Below are 27,147 nucleotides of genomic sequence, written 5' to 3' on the forward strand. Positions count from 1 at the left end.
CTGGGCTTGCAGCGCTCATCTTGCTTTATTGGCCAAGGGAGCCGGCGTACAGCTTACGGGTCATGTGGCCAGCATGACTAAGCCGCTTCTGGCGAACCAGAGCAGTGCATGGAAACACTGTTTACCTTCCCGCCAGAGCGGTACCTATTTATCTACTTGCATTTTGTGGCGTGCTTTCGAACTGCTAGGTTGGCAGGAGCAGGGACCGAGCAATGGGAGCTCACCCCGTTGCGGGGATTCGAACCTCCGACCTTCTGATTGGCAAGTCCTAGGCTCTGTGGTTTAAGCCACAGCGCCACCCGCAGAATAGAGTGGTACTATTACCTCCCTTTATACTATACTTACACTATACTTCTGTTGATGCAGCCTAGAATAGCATTAGCAGCCTAGAATAGCATTACTTGTTGGTTCTTCCAGCTTCTGGGAAATGAAATTGCCAGCGATGCAACGGAGGAATTTACACTCTTACACTCTTGGCAGAGTTTGAATTTCAACAGATAACAGGGAAGTTGAAGTCCCCCATGATTACTATTTCTCTCCTTTTTGAATGTTTGGTAATCTGCTCTAGTAAGGCATCATCCAAGTCTTCAGTTTGCCTTGGCGGTCTATAGCAGACACCCACATTAAGGTCACTGTTGTTTCTCTCTCCTACAATTTTTACCCATTTACATTCATCTGCTTTTCATGCTCCAGGTCATGGATTTTTTCACAAGTGTACACATCTTTTATATACTGTAATGCTACTTCTCCTATTCCTTTTGAACTGGTTATACCCCTCAATTCCTACATTCCAGTCCTGAGTCTCATCCCACCAGGTTTCAGTAATACTTACCAGGTCGTATTTGCCATCCTTTATTAAAAGCTCCAGTTCATCTTGCTTGTTTCCCATACTCTGTGCATTGTGTAGAGGCAACTGAAACCATGAGCTGTTCCCTGCAGCTGCTTCCTTCCTGTAGTTTTTTGCCCTTTAGCAGGACCACCACCTCAGTTTCCTGTGCATCAATGAAGCTGTTATCCCCTGTGCCAGGTGATCTTTTGTTGTTCATGTTGTTTTCTCCCTCCCCCTCAAGATCTAGTTGAAAGCTCTCCTGATCAGATTCTCAAGGCTCTTGGCAAACATATTCTTGCCAACAAGGGCACGGCACTTGAAAGGAGCCTGCTTCTGTTTTGCAGGGTGTAGACGGCTGACAGAACAGGTTGTTACTGCCTCCGCAAATGATGGTTTGTCTGTCTTGTCAGCCAAACCCTGGGGGGGGGGGGGAGAGAGACAACAACCCACTGCCAAGGCAGAGAGAAGAAAAGAAGGAGGGACACAGAAGTTACGGGCCATTAGCTAGACAAATAAGAGAAGTTCCTCCACAGAACTGTATGCGTCCAGCTGCTCAGGCTTCCAGCGGCTGAGGGCATTTTCTTGGCACAGGATGTGAAAGGAGACCTTTTTTCAAAAAAGCTTGCTACTCATATGTGTGTGTGTTTGGGTATGCATGAATGTTGCTGATATAGGATGGAAAATAGAAATCTATTTTAAGTCTTAATGTATGTTCTACTTCTATGGAATTTGGACTTTGCAGCAAGGATTGGAATAATGCAAAGAAGAAGAAGAAACACAGTAATCAGGCCAGGGTCAAGGCTGGTGGCATGATGCAGCTCTCCAAGCCTCTCTTGACTGATCCTCAGGACTCTTCCCAGCCATGCCCCCTCTTCCAGGCCATGTCTCTCACCTGCCCTGCTTTGTACACCTTCCCAAATATTTTTGCCTGACTGGGCTGTCTTTGGAATTCTGAGCATTCCTCTTGCTTGCCTGGAGGGTAAATATATACCAACCTGATTTTCCATTACTCACTCCCATAATTCAGTCTTCCATGGCTGTTGAGTATGCTCAATCCTCATTAGGGTTTTTTTTTTGGTGAGGATGTTGTCGCTTAAGAGTTTTGTGTAGACCTACAAGCCTTTGGATTAACCATACCTGCTGATACCCCATTCTTGTTCACTGGTCCATTTTGTCATTCTGGATACCTAAGCATCCTGAGCACCTCAATCAAAAGTTTTAAAAAGGTAAAGGACCCCTGGGCAGTTAAGTCCAGTCATGGATGACTCTGGGGTTGCGGCACTCATCTCGCTTTACAGGCCAAGGGAGCCGGCATTTGTCCGCAGACAGTTTTTTCTGGGTCATGTGGCCAGCATGACTAAGCCGCTTCTGGCGAAACCAGAGCACGGAAACGCCTTTTACCTTCCCACCGGAGTGGTACCTATTTATCTACTTTCACTTTTGGGCATGCTTTTGAACTGCTAGGTTGGCAGGAGCAGGGACCGAGCAACGGGAGCCCATCTCCGTCACAGGGATTCTGATCGGCAAGCCCAAGAGGCTTAGTGGTTTAGACCACAGCGCCACCCGCGTCCCTCAACCAAAAGTTACTAGCCTATTAATGCTTAACACATAAAAAGCCTGTTATAATAATTTATCATCTGAGAAGAGCTACATTTTGGTATCTCTTTCCTGCTTGATTGCCTAAGGTAGTTCTCACTCACCACAGACGACTAGTCAAGTGGATTTTTCCAGGTTTGCCTCAACCATGAGTAGAACAGCAAAGTCGCCAAATGCTTACTGGACAGTGGAAGAAAAGTCTTTCACTTCAGTACTACTCTATGCACCATAAAGAAAATGAAGGTATCTTATGGACCCAGGACAAGCAGGAATAAAGTTTCTATCCTGTGTTTTCTGACCGCCAGTGTTTTCAGCTGTGAAAAGGCCAATTTCCACACACACACCCCTTCAAAAGTAAATAAAAATCCTGACAGTGGTTAAACCCAAGAGCTGTGCCATTTCTGCTTTGCACAACAATGCACTAGTAGCAGTGAATGCCATATTGACAGCCTATTATTGATCCATAAAGGCTTCGCGTGTCTCCGTTAACCTCCATGGGCAAGGCAGAGACATTGGCTTCAATTAGCGGGCAATGCATTATTAATTACAGCCAACTTCCAGGAAATCTCTGCTTAGTGCTCTTCCGCTGTCCCAAAAAAATGGCTTCTCTTCTGCCTGGTGCGTAGTGGTGGCAACACAAGGAGGGGTGTGTGGCAGACTGTGCCTGGAAAGCATAGCTCAGTCTTTCAGTGCTAGAGCACATCATTTGATGCAGAAGATCTCATGTTCCATGCATCTCCAGTTAAAAGGATCCTTAGCAGGAGATCTCTGCCCCTGGAGGGCCTGCTGCCAGTCAGAGTACACAACACTGGGTTGGGTAGGACACAGAGCCTGACCTAGAATAAAGGCAGCTTCCTACACACCTCCCTTCGTAATGGTCTTTCCTCCCACGACGGTGAGTCCTTCCATCGACACCCCCTTCTGACATTATACAATGTTCTAAGCTTATACAGTCTTACACAGCAGCAATAATTAGGGACACATTTCAATCATAAGTGCATAAGCTCTCCATGTGTTGCTTTTCATCTAGATCTGCTATTTTCTGTGCATGGCGAACATAAGCAAACAATTTGGAGTGCTCCAGAATTTATACACCCTAGTGGTTTTGCCTGGCTGGAGTATGTCTTTTAATTCTAGTAAGGCCTTTGGTTTAGAATCAGAATCTTAGAATTGGAAGGGACCACGAGGGTCATCTAGTACAACCCTCTGCAATTCAGGAATATATATATATATATATATATATATATATATATATGCATGCCAAACATGAGGTTCGAACCCATGACCCTGGGGTTCAGAGTCCCATGCTGTACTGACTGAGATACCCCAGGTATGTGCGGATGGAGGATGGAGAGGGCTGAGTGAGCAGAAGCTGCTGTAGAGAGATAATAATTACATTTGATGTTCCAGCAACTTTTATCTCTGGACCCATTGACATGTGGCCCTTGGGAAGTTGCTCAGGTGGGAATGTGGCCCTCGGGCTCTATTGTATCTTAAGTGTTTATGGATTTCTTTTCAGGTAAAAAAGGGTGGAGGGCAAAATACAAATCCCTCAAATAAACAGAAAGATGGCCCTTTAGTAAATGCTTCCAAACTGTGAGATGGATTTGATGTTGGTTTCTGTATGCAGCCCTTGGACAACAGCCCTCCAGCCGCCTTTCCCAAACAGCTCCTTGCAACAGTTGCATTCTTCTGTGTTAAAAACAAACCTGTTAATTGCATCGCCTTGGAGTGTAATGAATTGGTGTTCTTAGCATTTATTTAATCAGGGAGAGACAGGAAAGGGAAAAGAAAAAGGGGCAGGTGAGGAGAGAAAACCTTTTCTTGCATACAAATGTAAACTTTGGGTTGCCCCTGGGCCTTTCCCTTCAGCAAGGTTTAAATTGTTTCTATTGATCCTAGGATTAGAAGAAGCATTGTGGTGGTGTGTCTGTGTACAGACGTTCATTTTGCATCTTCACCAGGCCAAAGTTGCTCTGTTTTTGTAGCTGGCTCCTAAACCATAGCAGCTGCTTTGGTATGGCAAAGCGTCACATCTGTCCTCTTGCCGCCAGCATTGATGCAACTTACTCAGACAAGGGTGGGGTGGGGCAGGGCGGTGGCGAGGGTGGGACCATGGGGGGCACATTGGTGGATTCAGGTAAGCTGCAGCGATGCTGCTGTTGGGAGATCAGCTTCACCCTGCCCCACTGGCTGCTTCTGCTGCACATTAGCATTTTTTTATAACTCTTGTGTCCTGTTTTCTCAGAAAGCCAGCATGGCTTGTCCTCCTCAGAGTTCCCCAGTGTCACTGTTGAGATTGAGGAGGAGGAAGCCAACAGGCACTGCCACTCACTGGACTTGGTTGCAAGTCCAAAGGCAGGCAGGAACACAGGAATCTCCCTTATAGCAAGTGAGACCATCTAGCTCAGTACTGCGTACTCTGGCTGGCAGGGTTGAACCTGGGACTTTCTGCATGCAAGGCAGATGCTCTGCTGCTGAGCTACAGCCTTTCCCCCAAACGTATTCCCTCAGTAGCATAGGGCTCTTTTTTGCAATGTGGGAGGGGATTCCCACCCCCCATACCTTACACAGAACGTCTCTTAAGGAAAGGTAAAGCCAGACTGGGTGGAGTAGAAAACTGGGACTTGAGATACTTAGGTTTCATTTTCGGCTTTGTTTTTATTATGCTGTGAACTGCCCTGAAATAAATAGAGTTGGGAGGGGTCCCGAGGGTCATCCAGTCTAACCCCCTGCAATGCAAGGGCAGTATACAAATTTAATTAATAGATAAGTAGTGTCAGATTCCCCACTCAGCCATGAATAGCCAGTGTTGTTGGCCAGTAACTACGTTGTAGCCCAGTCTACCAGACAGAGTGACCACGAGGATAGAATTGGTGGTTGTGGTGGTAGGGATTGCGCCTTATGGCTGCAATCCTGTTCTCCAGGGGTGGGGGAGCTTTCTCAGCCCAGGAGCTACATTCCTTGGGGGAGGGGTACCATTCCAGGAGACCGAATGCCACATCAGTGGGTGGGACCAAAGCAAAGGTGGGCAGAGCAAGGAATGTGAGCCTTACTGTTGGTGACTGGACCTAGTAGGCTAAATCCCAACCACATAAGAGTCGGACATTTTTGCACCCCTCCCCTTTGTCCCTGCTCTCTCCCCTCCCCCCGGTTGAAATGCCGACATTTGCTTCCTGCCAGCCCCGGTGCCTTCCCCCATTGTTGCTGGCCTTGTCACTCGAGCCTTAAATTTATTCATGGAAGATGTCAGAGCTCAGGTGGCAGCAGCTAAATCCATTTAGCAGCTGGAATCCAAGGGAAGCCATTTGAATGTTCTCGTTTTTGCGTTAACTTCGCATGTGCCGAGAGACGTAAAATCCAGAATGTATGAAGGCAAAAACGCATCAAGAGCGGATAAGCCAGCAGTCGGTAATGGGGGAGTAAAAGTAACAATAATAAAAGGCTCCCAAGATGAAGGATTAAAGGTTGCAACCATCAGTAGAGTGAGAACTCAGACCTGGGACTCTCCTCAGGCCACGCTTCCTCCGCAGACCCCAACCCTCATTTGCTCTGGTCCACAGCCTCACCAAGTCCTTTTCCCTGACTGAATTGTGTCCTTGAACTCTGATATTGTTTCTTCATTGCTCAGATGGAGGCTGCAGACATGCCTTTGACTTGGGAGAGATGTGGCTTGCTTTACAAAAGAGGCACTTTTGGCCTCTGGCCACACCCACTGCTGGTCCCAGGAAGCTTCTTCACAAAGGAATTTGGTCCTTGGGCTGAGAGACATAGTATTTGTCCTGCTTCTGTTGTGCTCTAGGCCCTCCAGATAGCAATAATGCTGGTTTTATTGGGGAAGCATCACAGAACAACGAATGAAGCAGAGTAAATTCACCTCCAGCATACGATTGTGGTATCAAGAATACATTGCAGAATACACCTGTAATAAAGCACCCGTCTTGAGGGGTCCTTGGTCTCTCCCCACAACCGCTTTCTTCATTTCAGCAGCCTAGTTTGGGGAAATAGGGGTGTCTGTGTGTCTATTGTTAAACAGTCCAGAGTCAGAAATCCTTATTTACCGTAAATCACTCAGAGATCTGCCATAATATCCTTATCTCAATTTTCCCCTCCCTTCCCCACCCCTTTCAGTGCAAATATAGAATTATTATCTTTCATCTTGGAATGCGTTTTGCTAAAAGATGCAGTATCGGCTAGGTGTTGTTTCTCATTCTCTCTCCCCGCCCCCCTCTGTTTTGTCAGATGATGTGCCAATATTTTTACAGTGTTTTCCCTCCAAACGTATAATAACCAGGAGAACATCCACAGATGAGTGGCATATTGAGAGATGGAAGAATCCGTAGGCTCTGCCTTGACAAACATGAGTGAAGCCCATGCATTTATAGACAAAGAGAGACAAACAGAGAACCTAAACTCTGACTTGCCCTTTCACAGTGATGAGATTCTGGGAAAGTGGCTGAACCCAATGGGAAGGGACAGATTTGAAAACGTGTCACAAGCTGAAGCAATCTGGCTAAATGCTGCCTTGCCACCTTCTGTTTTCAATTGATGACCTCCCTGTATTGGGAATTAGAGACTGGTCATGTAGTGGTTAGAGCAGTGGTTTTCCAAGGGTGTGGCAAGCCTAGTGGGAAGATTCAAGGGCAATCAAATAAACATTTAAACATTTCTGTGTTGAATGTCTATACAGTCAGAAATGGTATTCACGCCTCAGTTCAAGAGCATTGGCTATTCTTCTACAGTTCTACATATTGCGGTGAACAGTGATTCAACTCTTGACAAATATGAAAGACCAGAAAAGAGTAAGGCTTCTTTGTGCTGATGAGAAGATGAAAGCTTGTTCTGTCTCAAAATAGAACTTATATAAATGAGATTACCCAGCAAAAGAAAGCTCACACCTCTCATTGAGTCTGTATACCTACTTAAGGTACATATGTAAGAGGCTCGTTCATAATTATATTTTGGGAATGATTCACGTTCTTATATAACTGCATTGTTTTATACATTCTGGATGCCCCACAATCACATTCTAAAGTAGTTGCATTGTATATTATAAATCAAGCACTGCTAGGAGTGGTTTCTTTTTGTTTTCCAATGGATTTATTCCCCCCCCCCCCAAAAAAAAATGAGCAAATTTTTATTCTGAAAGTGTGGTCCAGATAAAATTTTCTGAGGACCACTAGGTTAGAGTGTCAGAGTAGGACCTACTCAGCCACGAAGCTTACTGGTCATGTGTGCATGTATGGATGTGTTTATATGCCGCCATCTGACTGGGTTCCTCCAGCCGCTCTGGGCAGCTTCCAACAAATTAAAACACAACATGACATCAAACATTAAAACTTCACTGAACAGTTGCTCTCTGCCTGCCTGCCTGCCTACCTCACAGGGTTGTTGTGAGGATGCAGTTCGGATGGGAGAACTAGTATAGCTCCTTGAGCTCCTTAGAGAAAAGGTGGGGTATAAATGCAGCAAATAACTTACCTGTGCTATTTCTTTGTCTCCAGGATATGCCGATGATTTCAATTTAGAGGATGCGCTGGATGATGGCATTCCAACGAAACGGCGTAAGTCACCCTTGTGCTGGAGAGAATTGGGTGGGGAGAGCAACCCCACCCCTTGACCCCTGCAACAGATGCAGGCACCTCCTACAGTTATTTACAGCTTACTAATAAACTCAGTGGGACGCGGGTGGCGCTGTGGGTAAAAGCCTCAGCGCCTAGGACTTGCCGATCGAAAGGTTGGCGGTTCGAATCCCCGTGGCGGGGTGCGCTCCCGCTGTTCGGTCCCAGCACCTGCCAACCTAGCAGTTCGAAAGCACTCTCGGGTGCAAGTAGATAAATAGGAACCGCTTACTAGCGGGAAGGTAAACGGCATTTCCGTGTGCAGCTCTGGCTCGCCAGAGCAGCAATGTCATGCTGGCTACGTGACCGGAAGTGTCTTCGGACAGCGCTGGCCCCCGGCCTCTTGAGTGAGATGGGCGCACAACCCTAGAGTCTGTCAAGACTGGCCCGTACGGGCAGGGGTACCTTTACCTTTACCTTTAATAAACTCAGTGGGTATTGAACTCAATGGGACTTGCTTTTGAGTACACATGTGCTTGTGCTGTGAGATTCAGTGAACTTTTAATTCTTCATCCAGTTAAAATGTCCTTCCTTCTTTTTGTCTTAACTACAGCTACTCCCAAGCCACCCAAAAAGCCTTCCAGCGGAACAGGTGAGATGTTTTGCTATCTCTTATTTATAGCAAAAGAGTGGAGTGAATCAGGGGCAAGTTGCTGTTTGCAGGTGGGATTTAATCACATAGCGGCAAATTCAAGTTCTGCAATCAAAGATGATTTGAAGCTGTTGGCACAACTAACCTGCTTTGCTCCATAGAAAAGAAATGGACTTTCTGCAGTAAGGAAAGTGATGGGGAAATGCATTGGAATCACATTTGCTTGACAAGTCATTGTCTAACCTCCCTGCAAACAAATCAAAATGAGTGCACGATAAATAGCTGAAAACATCTAGACTCCATACGTACTTTGTGCGAACAGATCATGAGCAAACCCAGAAGGGACCAAACCCAGGATAAATTGCTGTTTATTTAGAGACAACTAAGTGTTTCTGGGTAGGAATGGCAACTATTGATTGCAAACCCTGCAAACGCTTTCTGTTTCTTCTTGTGGCTGATGCTGGCTAATGGAGTGGTAGGGGCCTCTGGTTGGGTTGTTGGGGCAGGATGAAGAAGCAATGCAGAGAACCAACTGGGCAAAGAAGTCCCAAGGCTCCTGCTACCACCAAAATTGTCACATGGCTTGGTCCTTGCCCATTCCACCTCTCTCACCTGTGGGGGGATGTGGCAATGGAGGAAGCACATGCATGTAGCTCTGCCTCCCCCAATCTCATGTGTGTGAAATGTTACAGTGAATCTGAGTTAATGGATCTGAGCTCAACAAACTTGACTCCTTAGGTGGGCCACTGCCAGGGACTAGCTGGGCAACAAGGAGTTGTGGAAGGCAACAGCTGGGGAACCCCCAAGGGAAATCCCAGAGGAAGAAGGCTCAAAGCCTGCAGATTGGTGGTGGGACAATCAGAGGGAGAAGATTGGGAGGAGGGCCTGGATGCCGAAGGGGCAACAGGGTTTAGTGAGCAGGAGGAACCGTTGGCAGAGAACAGTTCAGACTCGGAGGCTGAAACAGAGGAGAGGGGTCAAGGGGCACCTGAAGAATCCAGGGAGTCTCCCTCTCCTGCTGCAACAAGTTTCCTCCCCTTTAGTCTCCAAGAATGGACAGAATAATTAGGGCAGGGCAGAGGTCAGAGATGTGCAAGCACAGTTTGAGACTGCTTGGGAAACACCCGGGAGAAAGGTGGGAAGGCAGGGACCTTCAGTCCTGGCAACTGCTCCATAGTAGCAATACCTACTGGGAAGAGTTGCTGAGCAGTATACCATTTCCTTGAATAAAGAGTTAACTTCGCTGACAACGGAGCCCTGCGTCTGTCTTGCTGACCTGCAGCTGACTCCAACCTTTACAGCCACACCAGTAACGAAAACACTGTACCATGCACACCACTCGCAGGAGTGTCTGTATTTTAGTGGAATGCTGTCTCTGCCGGAATCTCTCAGTGCTGTCTTAGGGAGTCCCTCTTTCATTATGCCATCCTGGCCTGCTTTAAAGGGTTGTTGTGAGGGTAAAATGGGACAAGCCAGGAACTCCGTGGAGAAGAAGAGAAGAAACACACGGTGCAGAAAAACCCAACCACCTGTGATTTATTTGTCTCTCTGTGTGTGCTTCTGCATTTATCTGCTAAATAGGTGACTTGGACTTGGCTGACTACTTCGACACCCCACCAGAGATGACAACTAAATCAACCAAGGTGACCACTGGTCCTTACCCAAGGAAACCAGGTGAGTCCTTCCTTTCCCTGCTAGACTTTATTATAGCAGAAGAGCGGGAACCTCCAGATAATTGTTGGGCTCCAACTTCCACCAGCTTTAGCCAGCATGGCGAATGGCAAAGGATGGTGGGAGCTGTAGTCCAGCAGCACATGGGGCAGGGGAGGCCCACAGTTTCCCCATCCCTGTTTTAAAGCTAAGTTTCCTAAACACCTGAGCCACCCACTGTCAACCTTCACAGGATCGAGAGCTCCAAGTTCTTCCTGTTGCGCCATTTTGGTTTCCATCTCTGCTTTTGCTTCTCCCTTCTCCCGTCTCACCTTTTCTTTTACTTCTTGTGGGGGGGGGGGTTATTTGTACCAGGGGTGGGGAACCTCTCTGCCCTTCTAGGGGGTCCCCATTCCTCACATAAGGCTGTTTCCCTCCCCCCCCACTACACCCGCATGTCCCACACCTGATGTCGTATGTGTCACGACTTCAAAGGTTGAAGTGATTGTTCCTTTGCTGGCCCCACACTTTGTTCCAGGAGTGCAAAGCGGTTTCCACCGAAATAGCTGCTAAAAAAGAGGGGGCCCCCCTTCCCCCAACAGCAGCACAGAGCTGTTTCAATGCCCTTTTTGCAAACAGCCCCATGCTGGTCTTTTGAGTCTCTTGTTCTCTGCACAAGGCTGTTTTGCAGAAGAGCTTTCAAGCCGACCCATGCTACTCTTTGAAGTTCCAACAACTCAGGAGTGCAGCATCACCTGACATCCAGTGACGTCAGTTGACTGATAGGTAGTAAGTGGCCTTGCCCACCTGCCAGATTTCTTCTGCTAGGGATCCAGGAGATAAGGATCTGGCCCTGCAGCCAGAAAATGTTCCTCACCACTGATCTGTACTATGACCCAGCACATATGGACACAACAGGCTCCTAGTGCTGTTGTTTTTTGCTCATGGAAAGAGTTGTATGTGGGTGTTTTGTCCAATATCACTTGTGGGGATGGGGTGGGGAGTTGGGTTGTATCTCCTAACTCCACCCTAGTTGTTGTGTCCCCTATTGGCTCTGCCCCCCCCCCCGGCTGTACTTTATTAATAACAATAATATTTTATTAAGAGAATTTCATTTATGAAAAAGTAGAGTGAGGAAAGAAAGGGGGGGAGTGAGTGAGAATGAAAAAAAATAATACTGCAAAATTGCCATACATTAATATACAGATGTGTTTATTCTTAATATCCTGATACACATATAATTGTTAGTAACCTAATATATTCTGTGAAAACTCATTCAAGATATCATGGTATTTATCCAAAGATAGTCTGCAGCTATAAGCTGCCCATTCATAGGTTGCCACTGTTATCTTGTCGAGCCATTGATTAAGGGGAATCGTATCTCTATTCCTCCAGTTCATCAGTTATCAGTCTCTTGGCCACCATTAGGGTGTGTAGAATCCATTTCTGCTGTCCTGTTGTCAATTTCCATACAATGGCTATATATAGTTCAAGAGAAAATTCGCCTCTTAAAATCTTAACCCCGCCCCCAATAGTGTTTTGTTTATACAGTCCCCTGGCCGTACTTAGAGTGGGTGGGCAGTGAGAAGAGAGCAGCCCACCTGAAAGAGGCTCCCTCTGTGGCTTAAATTGCTCCTGCCAATCTTTTCATTCTTTACCCAATCACCACTACTTTCTGAGTCACCTTCCCTTGTGTTCCTCTGTCTTCAGATGATATCCACTGGAACGTGATGCATACCACCACCAAGCAGCCCAAAACTACCAAGGCTCCACCCAAGAAGGTCCCAGGTAAGTGAGAACCTCTACAGAGCGCACAAGACACCCATGGCTCATGCCAGGAATGTGTCAAGGGACTTATTACACTTTTTCTTCCTGGATAGTGTTATTTTCCCTAGGAAGTGAATGCTCCAGGGCCTATTCTGGCATACCATTCCACAAACAGGGCAACTGTGGATGTGCCCACCAGCTTTGCATAAGCCTTGGCCAACATGATAGAGTGCATCCAGGGACAAGGTTGTCCCAATGTTTCTCCTGCTCCCATGCTTTGGTCGGTAGCGGTAGCTTTGGCCTCAAGTGGGAGGATGATGGTTCAGACAACGCTGTTAAGTGCAGGGTGTGTCTTGCAATATACCCTGTTTTCCCGAAAATAAGACAGTGTCTTGTAGTAATTTTTGCTCCTAAAGATGTGCTTGGTCTTATTTTCAGGGGATGTCTTATTTTTCCATGAAGACGAATACGGTATACATTTATTGTCTAATTGTGAGTCAGCCAGACTCCGTCAGGGCAGAGCAAGCAGCTGGTGACAGCTTGTCCTGGCAGCGGCGCGTGCTCTCTGATTCGCACTGCCTGAACAGCTCCGGCTGCGTGGCGGCCAATCAGTGAGCTGCGCGGCGGTGCCCACCCTACGGTCTATAGGAGTCAGACGCCCTACGGTAGCTTTGGGGGCCTTATATTCCGGGGAGGCCTTATGTTCGGGGAAGGCCTTATTAACGGGGAGGTCTTATTTTTGGGGGGAAGCCTTATATTACAGTGAGAGGCAAAACTGGAAGTAGGTTTTATTTTGGGGGATGTCTTAAAAGCTCTAAAGCATATAATAATCTAATACAAATTCAAACTGGGAAGGTTCTGTTACTTTGTTTTGTTTTCAAAAGCCAGCCTAGAGGGAGGAAAAGTATAAATAGACCTATTCATTCATTCACTCATTCATTCATTCAAAGACCTCTTCATATTTTCCTGCAATTTCAACTACTCAGTAATTCAGTTATGACCTGTTACCACTTTGCACAGAGGTTGCCCTGCACAGTGGATCAAGCTGCAGGAAAAAGAACATACTGTCTTTACCAGTTTGAATTTGTATTAGATTATTATATGCTTTAGAGCAGTGGTTCCCAATTAGCTAATTACTGAGAACCCCCTATTTTTCAAAAGCCAAACCATGGACTCCCCTACTTTTGAAAATTTTGGTAACTCTTATTTACCTCTGCAAAGCAGTTTTTTGAACAAAATGTGGGGTAGCCCTAATAAGCAGATAATTTTGGTATACTAAAAAAACAGGCCATAAAATCTGTGATACTACCATGCAAAAATGACAAAAATTTAGTTGTGGGGGAGGCCAGGGATGGGGCCACAGACCCCCTGGGTGTGTTCTGTGGCCCTCCCCAGAGGTTCCCTAATTGGTAACCACTGCTTTATAGAGCAACAGATGCATTCAATAGGTAATCCATGTGCTATTTCACAGCCAAAGATCCAATGGATTTCGACTTAGCTGATGCTTTGGATGACCACAACCCTGGACAAGGTGGAGGAACGCCTAATGTAAATCCTGGTGGAGGTAAGTTGATAGATCAGTATTAGCTTTGTGCTTTGCTTCTAAATTTTAGATGATTTGGCCAGCATTTTCCTCACAATGGTTGAGCACCCCAACCTCAATGGTGCTTAATATGCATCAAACTTTGACCCCAGATACCATGGAACTGGGTGGCTTGGAAAAGACCACATGGCTCATGAGTGGCATTATAATAGGAATTGGGAACCCTTTACAGCCCCGGGAGCCACATGCCAGTGGAGTCTTGTGGAGGAAGGTCTTGAGTTGGCCCCTAACTTCCCATAGGTTCCCATAGTGCAGACCCCGTCAGCCACAAAAAAAAGAGTCTAACAGACCAGGCCGCTTGCTGAACGTATCAATGTTAGCAACATATATCTTCTCCCTTCACTTTCCCAATGTTAAAAAACAAAGAAACATTTTGTACAGTTTGCCTCCCTGGTCACCAGGAGATGATTCTCCAGGAGGCCAAGTGAGGTGCTGTTCCCAAGTTAAACCTAGCCAACCTACGTAAGATGAGCGAGTTGACTTGGGTGAGCATCTGTGTGTCACCTTTCCCTCTGATGCAGCCAGGTGCAGTGGTTGTGGATGGGCCCAGCTTAAAGCGGGAGAGGGGACCCATGGCATTTGGGCGCAGAGAAGCTGGTGGAGGAGGCCCCACTTATTTCAAGCCCAGAAACCTTAGCACGTAGATTGGGTGAGTTGATACAGAGGTCCCGCTGAGTGAAGGAGATTCCCCTTGTCAGCCAAAACTGGGTTGGAAGAATCCACTTCCTTTAAGGCTGCCGTGCTCACATTTTGAGCCATCTGTGGGGCGTATAGGAAGGACTCTTTTCTCATGTTGATGTTACAGTGAACCAAACCTCTGATGTAGCCAAAGTCTTGGGGTGGCAAACAAAACAGGATACCTTCTCATGGCCAAAGCTTGACAGCTCAAAAGGCATACAGGAAGTCTGGATGACATGTTCAAGTCACGCTTGAGTCTGCCGTAGGAAGGGGTTGTTGTACTTCCCCATTGCACAAAGAAAGCCCTTAAAATAGCAATGGGAAAGGGACACAAACACACATTTTTGCCAAAAGGTAGGTCACTGTGACTTCACCTCTGGCTTTATGGCTGTGCTTATTGGTTCATGGGATTCGCTGCATGAATCAACAGCACAGGCATAGTAGAGTGGATGAACAATAGTAATTTAAACAGAGGACCTGTAATAAAATCTTGCAGCGTGGGGTGTTGCTGTTCAGGGTTGCATTCCATTCCTCATTCCCTGCCTCGTCCCAGCAGTCAACATTCTGTGGCCTTAGAGCATGCTTAGTCCTAATGTGGGGCTAATTTGGGGTTCCCTCCCCTCCATAGGGTTTTTTCTAAAGGTTTTCTGGATTTCTGCAGGTGGTAGGGCTCCCCCAAATCTGCTGAGGACTCTCACTTGTGCACGGCTGGTGCTGTTTTAGCAACATAAGTGGTGGCATTTGCACCCTGAACATTGCATATAGAAGAAGTGGTCACGTTGATGCTTTGCTGTGAGAATCACATGGCCCTCAGCTTTTAACCTCCTCTCCCCTTCATATGACCTGTTTGGCCAGATAAATTTCCTTATGGATCATTCATGTCTCCCTTGTTTGTCTCCCTCCACCCTATCCATATAGGTAACACTAGAGAAATAAACAGATGTATTGGCAGAATGTTCATGTTATTGATACCAACTTGCACTCTTTTTTTCCTAAAACATGCGTAATTTGCTTTCATCGTGTTGCAAAACCTAAATCAACAGCTGCTATTTTCTGTGATCAGTTAATGAATAAAGAATCCTGTTCCAGGCTCGAAAGGTACAGGTGGAAGAGGTGGAAAACCTGGTAAGGAGTCTTGGATGGGCTCCCAGTTGCTACCTTTCCCCTTCCTGTCACAATCCTTTGTTTTCTGCCGTCCACTCCTTCTAAGCACGGAAAATCCATCCTGTTACTTATCTGTGCAATGCACTGGGGGTGAGGGGGGATTTTAAATGCTGAACGCCTCTACTAATTTTCCCTTTCAATTAGCATTCTCTAATTTTCACATTTATTATTGACTTGGTCAACTTCAGATCTTGTGAGATGGCCGTTTGCTGTTCCCTGCGTTACTTTTTTCCAAAAATGAAACACTCGTAAGAAAGGCTGCCATTACGAAATCGAAAACCGGATAGTGATCCATTCTGTACATCACAGCAAGCTGTAGCTAATAGTTTACCATCATGGTTCCTAGAGGGCACTTTCACTCCACCTCACAAGTAAGCAGAGGAAATAAGCCATGATCCCTAGCTTAGGTGTGCATCTGAGCCAGGCACAATGGTCTGTTTTGCTCCAGCAACCCATCTTCAGTTACTACAGATTGTGTCTTCCAGGGAGCAAAACCCAACTGTTGTCCCTGGTTTGGATTTAACCTTAAGGCAAGAATTGTGGTTTGTATCTTCTGCCCACTAGTGGGAAGGAATGAAACAGATGGAGAAAGACATAACCACAGTTTAAGGGAAGGTGTGGCCTAATATCACACTGCTGGAAAGCTTCAAGGAGGGATGGGGAACCTGTGACCCTCCAGTTGTTTCTGGACCATTGGCCATTGGCCGTGCCGGCTGGGTGTGACGCAGGGCAGAAGATCCCTCACCCCGGTTCAGAGCCAGTTCCTTCCTGTATTTATGTGGAGAGAGCACATGGGGAGGAGTGTCCAGAGAACACTTTTATTTGTTTTCCTGTTACCTAAAGCAGCACTTCCTCTTTTTCTTTTTTCTTTAAGCTGAGAGAGGTGCTTCCCGTCAGGGTTGTTGTGGGCCAGTTGCACTATTGACCTGACTGTCAGCATCATTATAAGACAGGGACAGGGAACCTTTTGCTTGTGGGCCAAATGTGACCTATGATGTCTCTCCATTTGGCCTGCCAGGCCATTTTTAGAAAGCCATGCCCTACACCTGACATTATGGTGGGTAAAGGTGAGGTGTGAAAGGAACAAACAGGAATTCAGGTTGACTTTGAATTGTTCCTCTGCTTGAACAAGGCAGACTCCCAACCACCCATCAGCTGATGCGCGGTGAGAGCACATCTTAATCAAGGAGGGTGGAGCAGTTCCCACTGAATGAAAATACCTCACAGCAGGATAGGACTGATAGGAAAAGGGCTGTTCTTCAAATCTCCAAATTTCAACGGTTTAAGGAGAAGGCTGGAGATGCTTACAAAGGGCTTACAATTGGAGCTTCAAAGCACAGCATGATGTCAGGTGATTGACGTATGGGTGACCCCATGCACCTGCAAAATTTGGCCTGCCAGAGTCTGGGGAAATTTAGATCTAGCTTGCTGGCCAGAAAAGGTTATCCCCCCCTGTGATAAGGGCCTGTCTTTATATTCTCCAACCAGTGGGGCCTGGGAGAAGGATTTGCCATCTAGCTTTTCCAGTTCTCCTTTTTCTTTCCCAGCTTTCTCCTCTGCTTGCTCCCCTCTCCTCTCCACTGCTATCCAGCGTTGTGGGTTCCTTGCTTGCTTGCTTCTACCCACAGTATCACGTGGGAGAGTTTGGAAATTTGTACATGATGTGCTTGGTCTTGAATTCTAAGCAAGCAATAACAAATTGATCTGTGTCTTAAGTTTTTGTGAGTTTTTTCTATACCACTTCATTTCTGAGGTTTCTAAGCGGCGTACATAAGACTTATAAAAGCATACAGCGGATAAAATCAATTAAAATGAATCATCTTGCATGTGGCTGATCAGAGCTGTTGTTATCCCAGCTGGCCATTGCCAAAGCATGGTGTGTATTTGTTTCCTTCTTAGCTACTGGAAATTTTTTTGCGCAACATTAATGCCGAAATGTTTGACTTTAGGTTTAGCTGGTTGCATAGGAAGAGAAAGACCTGGACTGTACACACAGCTGTAGAAATCATTTTGATTCCCACCCCCAGCTGACTTTTAATGATATATTGACCTACATTGATATCTGCCATCACTTTGTCTTGTTTTAAATAGTTGTTCAGATTTTTAAAATTTATTTTTATTATTGTTTTGTATTGTAAGCCACCTTGTTTGAGTACATGCCCTGAAAGGTGCACATAGGTCACATAGAATTGTAGAGTGAGAAGGAGGCCTCAAAATACTTTAATATTAATAGAGAACAGGGTTCTGAAGTGATAAAATGCTCCAGGTGTTGGGTGGCGAATCAGAAGTTTTGAATCTCCCTTTTGTGAAAACACACATACAGGAAAAAACCAACCCCCTGAGAATAGAAAACTAGCGCAGATGAAACGAAGAAGGCTAGAAATCTACCCTATTGTCCTAGTGTTCTGTTTTCATTTGCAGCAAGATTATATCGTGTGTGCACGTGTTTCAGAATGTGTATCCCCCCTCACCGGTACCCTGAAATCGTACATTCGGGTTGCCAAGTGAAAAAAGAGAGAGCAGGACTTTTATCGTTGCGTTAAGCGGGGATTTCAGCAGCTGAAGAAGAGGACAGGGCTACTGCCCTTTAATGGAGGTGTATTTCTACACATCTATTCAGAAGCTACACCTTCTGAAATTCCCCACCTACACAATGCACCTATTAGGCACAGTGTTTCTCAGACTTGGGCCTCCAGCTGTTGTCAGACTACAAATTCCATCACCCCTGACCACTGATCCTGCTACCTAAGGATGGTGGGAGTTGTGGTCTAACAACAGCTGGAGACCCAAGTTTGAGAAACACTGCATTAGAGGTAGAGGGGCCCTCTCTTCTTCACCTTCCCATCCTAACCAGTCCTCCTAAAGGTCCCAGTATCATCATGTCTTGCAGGAACACATCCATTAGTTAACCCTGCACACTTAATTCAGTTTTATGAATTTAGAAAACCTCAGCAGATTGCTAAAACACACACAGAGTTTTCCATTTGAAATGTTTGGTACGAATAGTCATGCTGTTCCCCATAACACAATTGTAGGATTCTTCCTGCCTTTAATTCCAATAGGGCAGGTGGGGGGAACGTGGACCTACAGATGTTGATTGGACTGCAACTCCTATCATCCCTGATTGGTCATACTGGCTGGGGGGTGATCAGAGTTTGAGTCCAACAGCACCTGGAGGTCTGCAGGTCCACTCTACTGTAGGGACACTAACACCTGTAGATGTTATTTTAAAGAAACAATTGTTTTTAGTTTTGCCACATCTTTTGACTGCACTGGTCCCAAGAGCAGCGCACAGAAATGCATACTAAAATGCATACTAAAACACTAAAGCAGCAGTCTGTATAAAAACCCGAACAGTTCCGTCACAGGAAAACACACACCAAAAGCAACAACCAAATAAATAATCCAGCAAGACGACAAGACAGACAGAATAATGGGAGTTGCACCAGTATCAAGCTGGCATATCTGTCTCGTGTGCACTAAAATGATGGCAGAAAATCTCTTGCCACAGAGTATGGGATTCCAGAGTGCTCTTTGCTACCCTTCTTCAAGGGCAGCCTCACATAGGGCAAGTTAGGATAGTCTAGAAATCATTTGAGTATTTGAGTATGCTCAGCCAATGGCAAGCGAGGGATGGGACATTGACTCGGAGTTGCCCTTGTTGTTGTTTTGCTTCTTCTCACATCTTAAGTCCTTGTTTCCCAGTCGGTACCTAACCAGCACCAGTCCAACTAAGAAATGCTTCTCTTCCTCCTGAATGCGGCACTTAAAGCCATCTTCCTTTTAACAAATAGGAAACGAATGTCTTTTTGAACCTAAAAACTATTTCATGGGCTAATGCAAGCAATTCCATCCCCTTCCAACCTTTCAGGGTTTTCGGATGATGACTTGGCTGGAATTGTGGACGAGGGCGGCTACCAGCCAGATAAAAAGAAAGGTAAGTTCTCTTTTTGTTGCTTAGCTAAGAAAGGGGACACCAACAAAAAGGGACACGAAGTACATTTTTATATTGGCAGTCCAATTGCAAAGTTAATGCCTGTAGAGCAGAGATGGGGAAATCTGTGGCACTCCAGACTAAAACTCCCATGATCCCTGACAACTGCGCTTGTGTCAAAAGCGAGCCAGAAGTAAATCATACCCCGCTAGTTGGAGTTAACTTATGACACGGGTGGCGCTGTCGTCTAAACCACTGAGCCTAGGGCTTGCCGATCAGAAGGTTGGCAGTTTGAATCCCTGCAATGGGGTGAGCTCCCGTTGCTCAGTTCCTGCTCCTGCCAACCTAGCAGTTCAAAAGCACGTCAAAGTGCAAGTAGATAAATAGGTACCACTCTGGCGGGAAGGTAATCGGCGTTTCTGTGCGTGCTCTGGTTCGCCAGAAGCGTCTTAGTCATGCTGGCCACATGACCTGGAAGCTGTACACTGGCTCCCTCGGCCAACAAAGCGAGATGAGCGCCGCAACCCCAGAGTCATCTGCGACTGGATTTAACTGTCAGCGGTCCATTACCTCTGCCTTTTTATGCACCAACTTGGCAGAGTGTCAGGCCGAATGAGCGCAGAGCTTGCCCCCAAGAAGCAGTTGCTAACACGGAAGTTCTCCCTGTCCCCACAGCTGCTAAGTCCCCTTCTCCCCAGGTTTTTTTCCCAAGGAATCTGAGACTGTCCTTTCATGTCTGCTTTTGCTTCTCCTGTTTCATGCCCCTTCTGGTTCTGGGAGACCAGGTGGGAGGAGAGCTTGTTGCAGCAGGAGGGGGAGACACCCATGACACTTCACCAGGCACACTCATCTTTCTCTCTTGGCCTCCTCCCCTGCTTCAGCTTCTGCCTCTGATTCTCTGCCACCGACTGTCCCATCTCATTGAGCCCTGTTACCTTTTCAGGATCTGACCCCACCTCTTCCCAGTCGTCTCTCTCTTCTTGTGACTGCTCATCATTGTCCCACCACAAATCTCCAGGCTCTGAGCCTTCTTCCCTTGGGGGTCCCCTAGCTGGTTCTTACCACCATTCCTGTGCGTCCAACCAGTCCATGATACATTGCTGGCTAGTGCTGGTGGGAATCATAGTCCACCAACATATCCAGGACCACAGGTTCCCCATCTGGTATAGGAAGCTGAGACCACTGGGTCCACCTTGCTCAATGCTGTTTACAGTCTGGCAATGGCTTTGCAGACTATGGACAGGAGCCTTTCATCTTGCTATGAGGACGGCAAGCATTGAATGAGGGGGCTTTGTATATGCATAGCTACACCCCTTCCCTGCTTAGAGATTAGGTATCCGACTGAAACAGTGGGCAGAAAATGACTTCTACAGCTTCCTTGATAGGTGGCCAGTCATTTGAATTTTCAGAAAAAAACAGTGATGGGTTTCTTTGATTGCTCTTACCCATTTCCTGCTCTCCTAATTCAGATATATTTAGCATTTTAAAAGAAAAAGAAGTGAGGCAGCCACAGGCTGCAGCATTTGAAACCTCCACAGCAATTGGCTGTATGAACTCTGGCTTCAGTTGATTGAAGCCATTTCTCTCCAGCTGTAGACTCTGCTGCCAAAGGGGTTATGGAGAGTTTACAAGCATTCCAACGTTTCAGAGGCACAGGCCATTCCAAAGCATGAGAGCAGATGCGGACATCTGGAACTAGTAGGAAGGGGATTCAGCAGAGAAGTGTGTTTGCGGCGTAATTGAAACGTTGGTCAGCAGTTGCATGTGTGAAAGTTATATAGTATGTCCTAGTGGCGTGAATGAGGATAGCATTTGGACAGAGGGGTAATGGGCTTGTGTGGATAGTCACTTGTGTTGTGTCTTTAACACAGTGGTGGCTGGTGCCCATTAGAGCTGGTAGGTTGGAACGCAGGAAGCCCAAACAATAAAGGGAATGGAAGCCAACGAATTTGGCTAGTTTTGCCACCATCTACTTTGCAGAGTTCTGCAAGAGGAGGGGGAAGCTGACAGGCAGTGGTCGCAAGTAATAAGGCAGGCAGAAACACAGGAAGCTCCCTTATACTGAGTTCACACCAGTATTCCATAGCTCAGTACTGTCTGCTCTGACTGACAGTGGCTCTTAGGGGTTTCAGACAGGAGGCATTCCCAGTCCTACTTAGACTTCCCAGGGATTGAAACTGGGTCCTTTTACATGCAAGTACCCAGCCACTGAATTGCAGCTGCTCCAGTTGGTGTGGGCTGGCCAAGGGCAGACTGGAGTTGGTGGGGCAGCATCCTGCTTGCCACAATGGACCAGCCTCCACTGATTAAACATATTTCCCCCCACAAGCTTCCATCTAATACTGATTTATCACGTCATCGCTTTCTATCCTGCAGACATTTGCATCGATGCAGATGACATTATTACTATGAGCTTACCCACTTCAAAGGGGGGGGGGGGAGAACTCTTCCTGGTTTTCCTACTGGACCCCTAAATTGCCCTAAATTGAAACCAGGGCTATGTGAGGAACAATAGTAAACCCCTAGTTATGATTCTGTAGTAACACAATCTGTTCCTGCATCCGTCAAATTGGTGAGTCAGTTTCCCCAAAGATTTGTTGCTGTGTGCTGTGTGCACTGTGTGTTAGTTTCTCCAACTTGATTACAAATGGGAAAAATATATAGCACAGATTCAAGTTACCAGTAAGGAGATACTGACTAAACATAAGGAAGAGTTTTCTTGTGTTTAAGAGCTGTTTGGTGGTGGAACGGACTCGCATGAGAGGGGCTGGACTCTCCTTCCTTGGAGGGTTTTAAGAAGAGGTTGGATGGCCATATGCAATGTATGGTCTAGTTGAGATTCCTTCATTGTAAGGGATTGGACCAGATGACCCCCAGGTTCCCTTCCTACTTTACAATTCTATGATTCTATGATTCCATTCCCTGCCTATCATTTTGCACCTTGCTCTGGCAAGTGGATCTTCTTGTTCTAGTGAGGAAGGAAGTAGATAACCCAAGCCCGATGTTTTTCCTTCCCTGGTTTAGAATACAAGCAGTGGCTGTTTTGCATGGGGAGTTCCATTCCTGGCCCCTCTGCACGCCAGCGGAGGGTGCATAAGCCCACCCTGTTATGCCCTGCTCCTGTTCTGCCCTCTTCCAGGTCCAAAAGGAATCAAGTGTTGGCGATTGCATGTCAGTTGGATGCGCCTAAAATGCTTTCCCAGCCCTGTTTCTGCAGGAGCTAGTGCTCTGGGCAAGCCTCCTGCTAGGAATGAGTCTAGAGCAATGACCCATGAAAGGTGACAGCCTCTTCTCAGGGCTCACAGCTTATCTTCTCTAGGAACGATGGATTCACACCGAATGCAGAGATGCAGCGGAATCACCTGACCCTAGCAGAGCCTAATGGGGGGCTCCTCAGGAGGTGGCTACCTTGGGATCACAGGAACCTTTAAGCATTCACTTTAACTCCTTGCCTAATAATAATAATTTATTTATACCCTGCCCATCTGGCTGAGTTTCCCCAGCCACTCTGGGCAGCTCCCAATCAAGTGTTAAAAACAATACAGCATTAAATATTAAAAGCTTGCCTAAACAGGGCCGCCTTCAGATGTCTTTTAAAAGTAGGATGATGGCTTATTTCCTTGACATCTGCTGCGAGGGCGTTCCACAGGGCGGGTGCCACCACCGAGAAGGCCCTCTGCCTGGTTCCCTGTAACTTCACTTTTCACAGTGAGGGAACCACCAGAAGGCCCTCGGCACCAGATCTCTGTGTCCAGGCTGAACAATGGGGGTATTCTGGGCTGAGGCCATTTAGGGCTCCTTCAGGTATACTGGGCTGAGACCATTTAGAGGTCAGCACCAACACTTTGAATTGTGCTCAGAAACGTACTGGGAGCCAATGCAGATCTCTCAGGACCAGTGTTATGTGGTCCTGGCGGCCACTCCCATTCACCAGTCTAGCTGCCGCATTCTGGATTAAATGAGACTTACCAACCCAAGGGAAGCACCTTTTGCAGTATTAAACTGCTGCTATCTGTGAAGGTCCATGTGGATTCCAGCAGTTTTTGGACACATCAGATGATCTTCCACCCCCAAGTTTCAGTATCCTACAAAGGAGTCATTTTTTTCAGACCACCCCATCATTTTTTCCAAAGTAGGGTGGAGCAGGGAGGGGTGGGAGAGAGAAAGAGAGGGAAGAAAAATGCTGCCTATGCTGCAGAGTGCAGAAATTTGCAGACAAAGCCTCCAGTCTCTGCAAACCCCACCCACCTCTTGACTGCGCACAGCGCTAAATTTATAATCAATCTCATTTATTGCTCAATGCAGTGCTACCGAAGCAGCAGCTGGTTAATTAATATGAGGGCTACCAGTGTGTGTCTCTGTGTATGCGCAAGGCTGCAGTTGCAGAGCAGTCGAGCCCTATTCACACAAGTTCCTTCGTCAACATTTTAGAAGATAATTAACGCTGCCCCAGGATTTCTACATTCTCCCCCACACTTCTCAGAATTGGCTTTGGGAGGAGGGGTGTGAGAGGGAGGACATGATCCCCCCACCCCCAATTTGTCCTTGCTTTCAACTCCAAGATGTAGATCAGCCATCTCTTGACAGAATGATTTTCATGGAGGCAAACTCGGGGCAGGCATGACGTCAGGGCTGTAAAACGATGTGTGCATTAGAGGATGGCGGGGGGGGTCTCTGCACAACACCTGGTGGGGGTCTTAGCATTCTGTTTGTAGATCTTTCCTACTGTGCAGCTTTTCACATGTGGTTTTTTCCTGTGAATATTGTTGCAAAAAGCAGTCCTGGAAAGTAGAAACAATTTGTTGGAAATAGCCCCGACAGAGCTATGTTGGCAGCTAACCTGCACATTGATTGCAGCCAATGCACCTTGTCCGTAGTGCTGCTTTGGAGGTAGGCATGCCACCTGGAACGTTTTGTCCCATTTATTTGGCAGGGGGGGTGTCCCTCTGAACCAAAAGGTCAGATTTGAAGAGACTCTGTCCAGGGCAGGGGGAGTGTATAATACTTGGACCAACTGAAATGGCCCAACCCAATAGAAATAGGCTAACATTTTATCTGCACAGTTGAAACAGGCCAAGAAAAGCTGAATTCTATGCTGCCTTTTGTTGCATAATAATTGTTTTGAATAATTTATTGGACAGTTTGGCATCATCAGCCTGGTTCTGCGAGTCACAGGAGGAGTCCTCCACCCATAGCCACTAGAATCCTTACTCAGCCATCCTATGGGCTGCCATTGGCAATATGCTTTCGAGAGTATCATTTCATCAATGACCACTAGAAACATGTTGTCTTCTTTCTTAACAAAGGCTGGATTCTGCAACTCAGCTATTCCCCAACCTGGTGTTCTGCCCAATGTTTTGGACTCCAGTCCCATCATCTTTGCCCATTTGTTTTGGTGGCTGGTGCTGATGGGAGTTGTAGTCCAAAGCACAGGGTTGGGGAACGCTTTGCCACACTGTGTTACACTGGACGCTCAGGTTGCAAACGTAATCCATGCGGGATGCACGTTTGCAACCTGCAGCATTCGCAAACTGCAGTGTTGCGTTTGCGCACGCGCGGGTTGCGATTCGGCACTTCTGCGCATGCATGATTTAGCACTTCTGCGCATGCACAAGCGTCAAACCCCGGAAGTAACCTGTTCCGGTACTTCCAGGTTTCGGCAGTCTGTAACCCTAAAAAACACAACCTGAAGCGTCTGTAACCCGAGGTATGACTGTACTCTCTTTCAGCACACCTGAAGAACCATAATAGAAGCATAACCTTGAGTATAAAAGGCAACTTCATGTGTTTAAAATTGACCTTATTCTTGGTTATGAATGAAGGCAGATACTTTTGCCCCAAGGAGCCACTGTCTCTAGCTGGAAGGGAAAACTTTTCCCCATCTCTGCACACTAACTGGACTGAATGGCACTGTACTACATCTCTTTCCATTCCACCCCCCTCCTCTGACTCAACTAGGAAATGTACCTGCTCTGAAAAATTGCTCAATTCATTGTACAAAGTATGGTAATCATGTCTCTGCCTCTCTTAGCCTCAGCTTTCTGGCTCCTATCTGTAAAATGGGGATAATGATCCTGACATTTCTTCCAGAGTGGTTGTAAACATTAATGAAACAATACATGAAGTGCTTCAAACATTTACAATTGCTTTAAATAAATACCTATTGTTATTTCCAGGTGGAAGTTCAGGAAGTGGCGGCAGTGACAATGACGGTAAGCAGAATTCTAGAAATTGCAAGTCCATCTCTGCTTCACGCAGATCCCTTTCTGTGTCCTGTATCCAAGCTGAACTGCAGGTGCCTGAGCTGACTACTTGCACCTCCCCGCTCCCCAAATAGCTTGACTCTAACATCCATGGCACACATGGAGAGGCCCCTGAACCACGCAATATAGTATTGCAAGTTTTGTGATTACCCCTTTGAGATTACAAAAAGAACGTGGGGAGTAAAATGAGCCACATAATATATAAATGTGTTGGAAATAGTTGGGCAAGAGTTATCAAATTGTGATGTCGGGTAATATCAATTATTGCCCTTTTCACATTTCTTTTCAAGAGGGTCCCTATCTTTGGCCTATACCCACTGTTTGAATTGACCCCTTGAAATCAGTGGGCATTCTCCATGGATTTCACGGGATGCAGGTGGTGTTGTGGGTTAAACCACAGAGCCTAGGACTTGTGATCAGAAGGTCGGCGGTTCGAATCCCTGCGACGGGGTGAGCTCCCATTTCTCGGTCCCAGCTCCTTCCAACCTAGCAGTTTGAAAGCACATCAAAGTGCAAGTAGATAAATAGGCAGGGAGGTAAACGGCGTTTCCATGCGTTGCTCTGATTCGCCAGAAGCGGCTTAGTCATGCTGGCCACATGACCCGGAGGCTGTACGCCGGCTCCCTTAGCCAATAAAGCGAGATGAGCGCCACAACCCGAGAGTCGGCCATGACTGGACCTAATGGTCAGGGGTCCCTTTACCTTTACTCTTGAGTATAGCTGACATTAGATCTCACACATAGTTTTTAAGTAAAGTCAAATTTCAGCCTTGCCAAAGGCCCTTTGCAAACAGGCACTGTTACCTGAAACTCAGGGGAGGGGAACCTTTTCGTCCCCTTAGACAAGATCCTTATCAGGATCTGATAAGGATGGGGGAGGCTTTAAGATCAGAGCAAGATTGAGGACTTAAAAGGGGAGGGGCATTCCTCTCCCCCACCCCGTAAATTTTGGCACTTGTGTGTTTCTGCACAAGCTGCTTCAAAACAGTGCACAAGAAGTGTGTGAGCTGCTTCAAATAGCACTTTTGAGAAGCACTTGAAAGTAGCTGCCAAGGTCCCATTTTCAGCTGAAATGGGACCTTAAAGCACTTCTCAAAAGCACTTTTGAATCATCTCCTCCTTCATTTAAAGGACAAGGGGGCAGATGCTTCAAACAGCACTTCTGAGAAGCTATTTAAAACAGCCCATGTGATCTTGCTTCAGCTGAAACCGGACTGCAGGCTGTTTTAAAGTGCTTCTTAAAAGCATACTTTTGGTGTTGTTGCTCTTGCTCAGCTGATCTGCAGAGATTAAATCCTGCTGCTTTGGCTGTGCGATCCTGTTCATGATAGGAATAGAGGACCCAGCCGATCCAGGATTTAACACCAGTGACACAGCTGGTGGCTGGGTGTGGTTTGGAGAAAATGATTTTGTGGTCCAAATTGGACCACCTGATGGGCCAAAAGAAGCCT

The 27,147-nt window shown here is 46.6% G+C and overlaps 1 protein-coding gene across 3 annotated transcripts in view; it reads left to right on the plus strand.

Annotated features, from left to right (window-relative positions):
- Positions 1-27,147, plus strand: part of CD99L2 (CD99 molecule like 2) — a 67,134-nt gene that overhangs the window by 29,631 nt on the left and 10,356 nt on the right. The window contains exons 2-9 of one of the 3 annotated variants that reach the window (XM_083422358.1): positions 7,930-7,989; positions 8,600-8,638; positions 10,220-10,312; positions 11,999-12,076; positions 13,527-13,619; positions 15,426-15,461; positions 19,372-19,437; positions 25,611-25,646. In XM_083422358.1, the coding sequence (XP_083278484.1) occupies positions 7,930-7,989; positions 8,600-8,638; positions 10,220-10,312; positions 11,999-12,076; positions 13,527-13,619; positions 15,426-15,461; positions 19,372-19,437; positions 25,611-25,646 (501 nt within the window). Of the gene's footprint in view, positions 1-7,929; positions 7,990-8,599; positions 8,639-10,219; positions 10,313-11,998; positions 12,077-13,526; positions 13,620-15,425; positions 15,462-19,371; positions 19,442-25,610; positions 25,647-27,147 lie in introns of all 3 variants that reach the window. The other 2 variants (XM_083422359.1, XM_083422360.1) reach the window with 2 other exon arrangements.

The sequence above is a fragment of the Podarcis tiliguerta genome, assembly GCF_965153285.1.
Source record: "Podarcis tiliguerta genome assembly, chromosome: Z".
In the NCBI taxonomy this organism is placed as follows: Eukaryota; Metazoa; Chordata; class Lepidosauria; order Squamata; family Lacertidae; genus Podarcis; species Podarcis tiliguerta.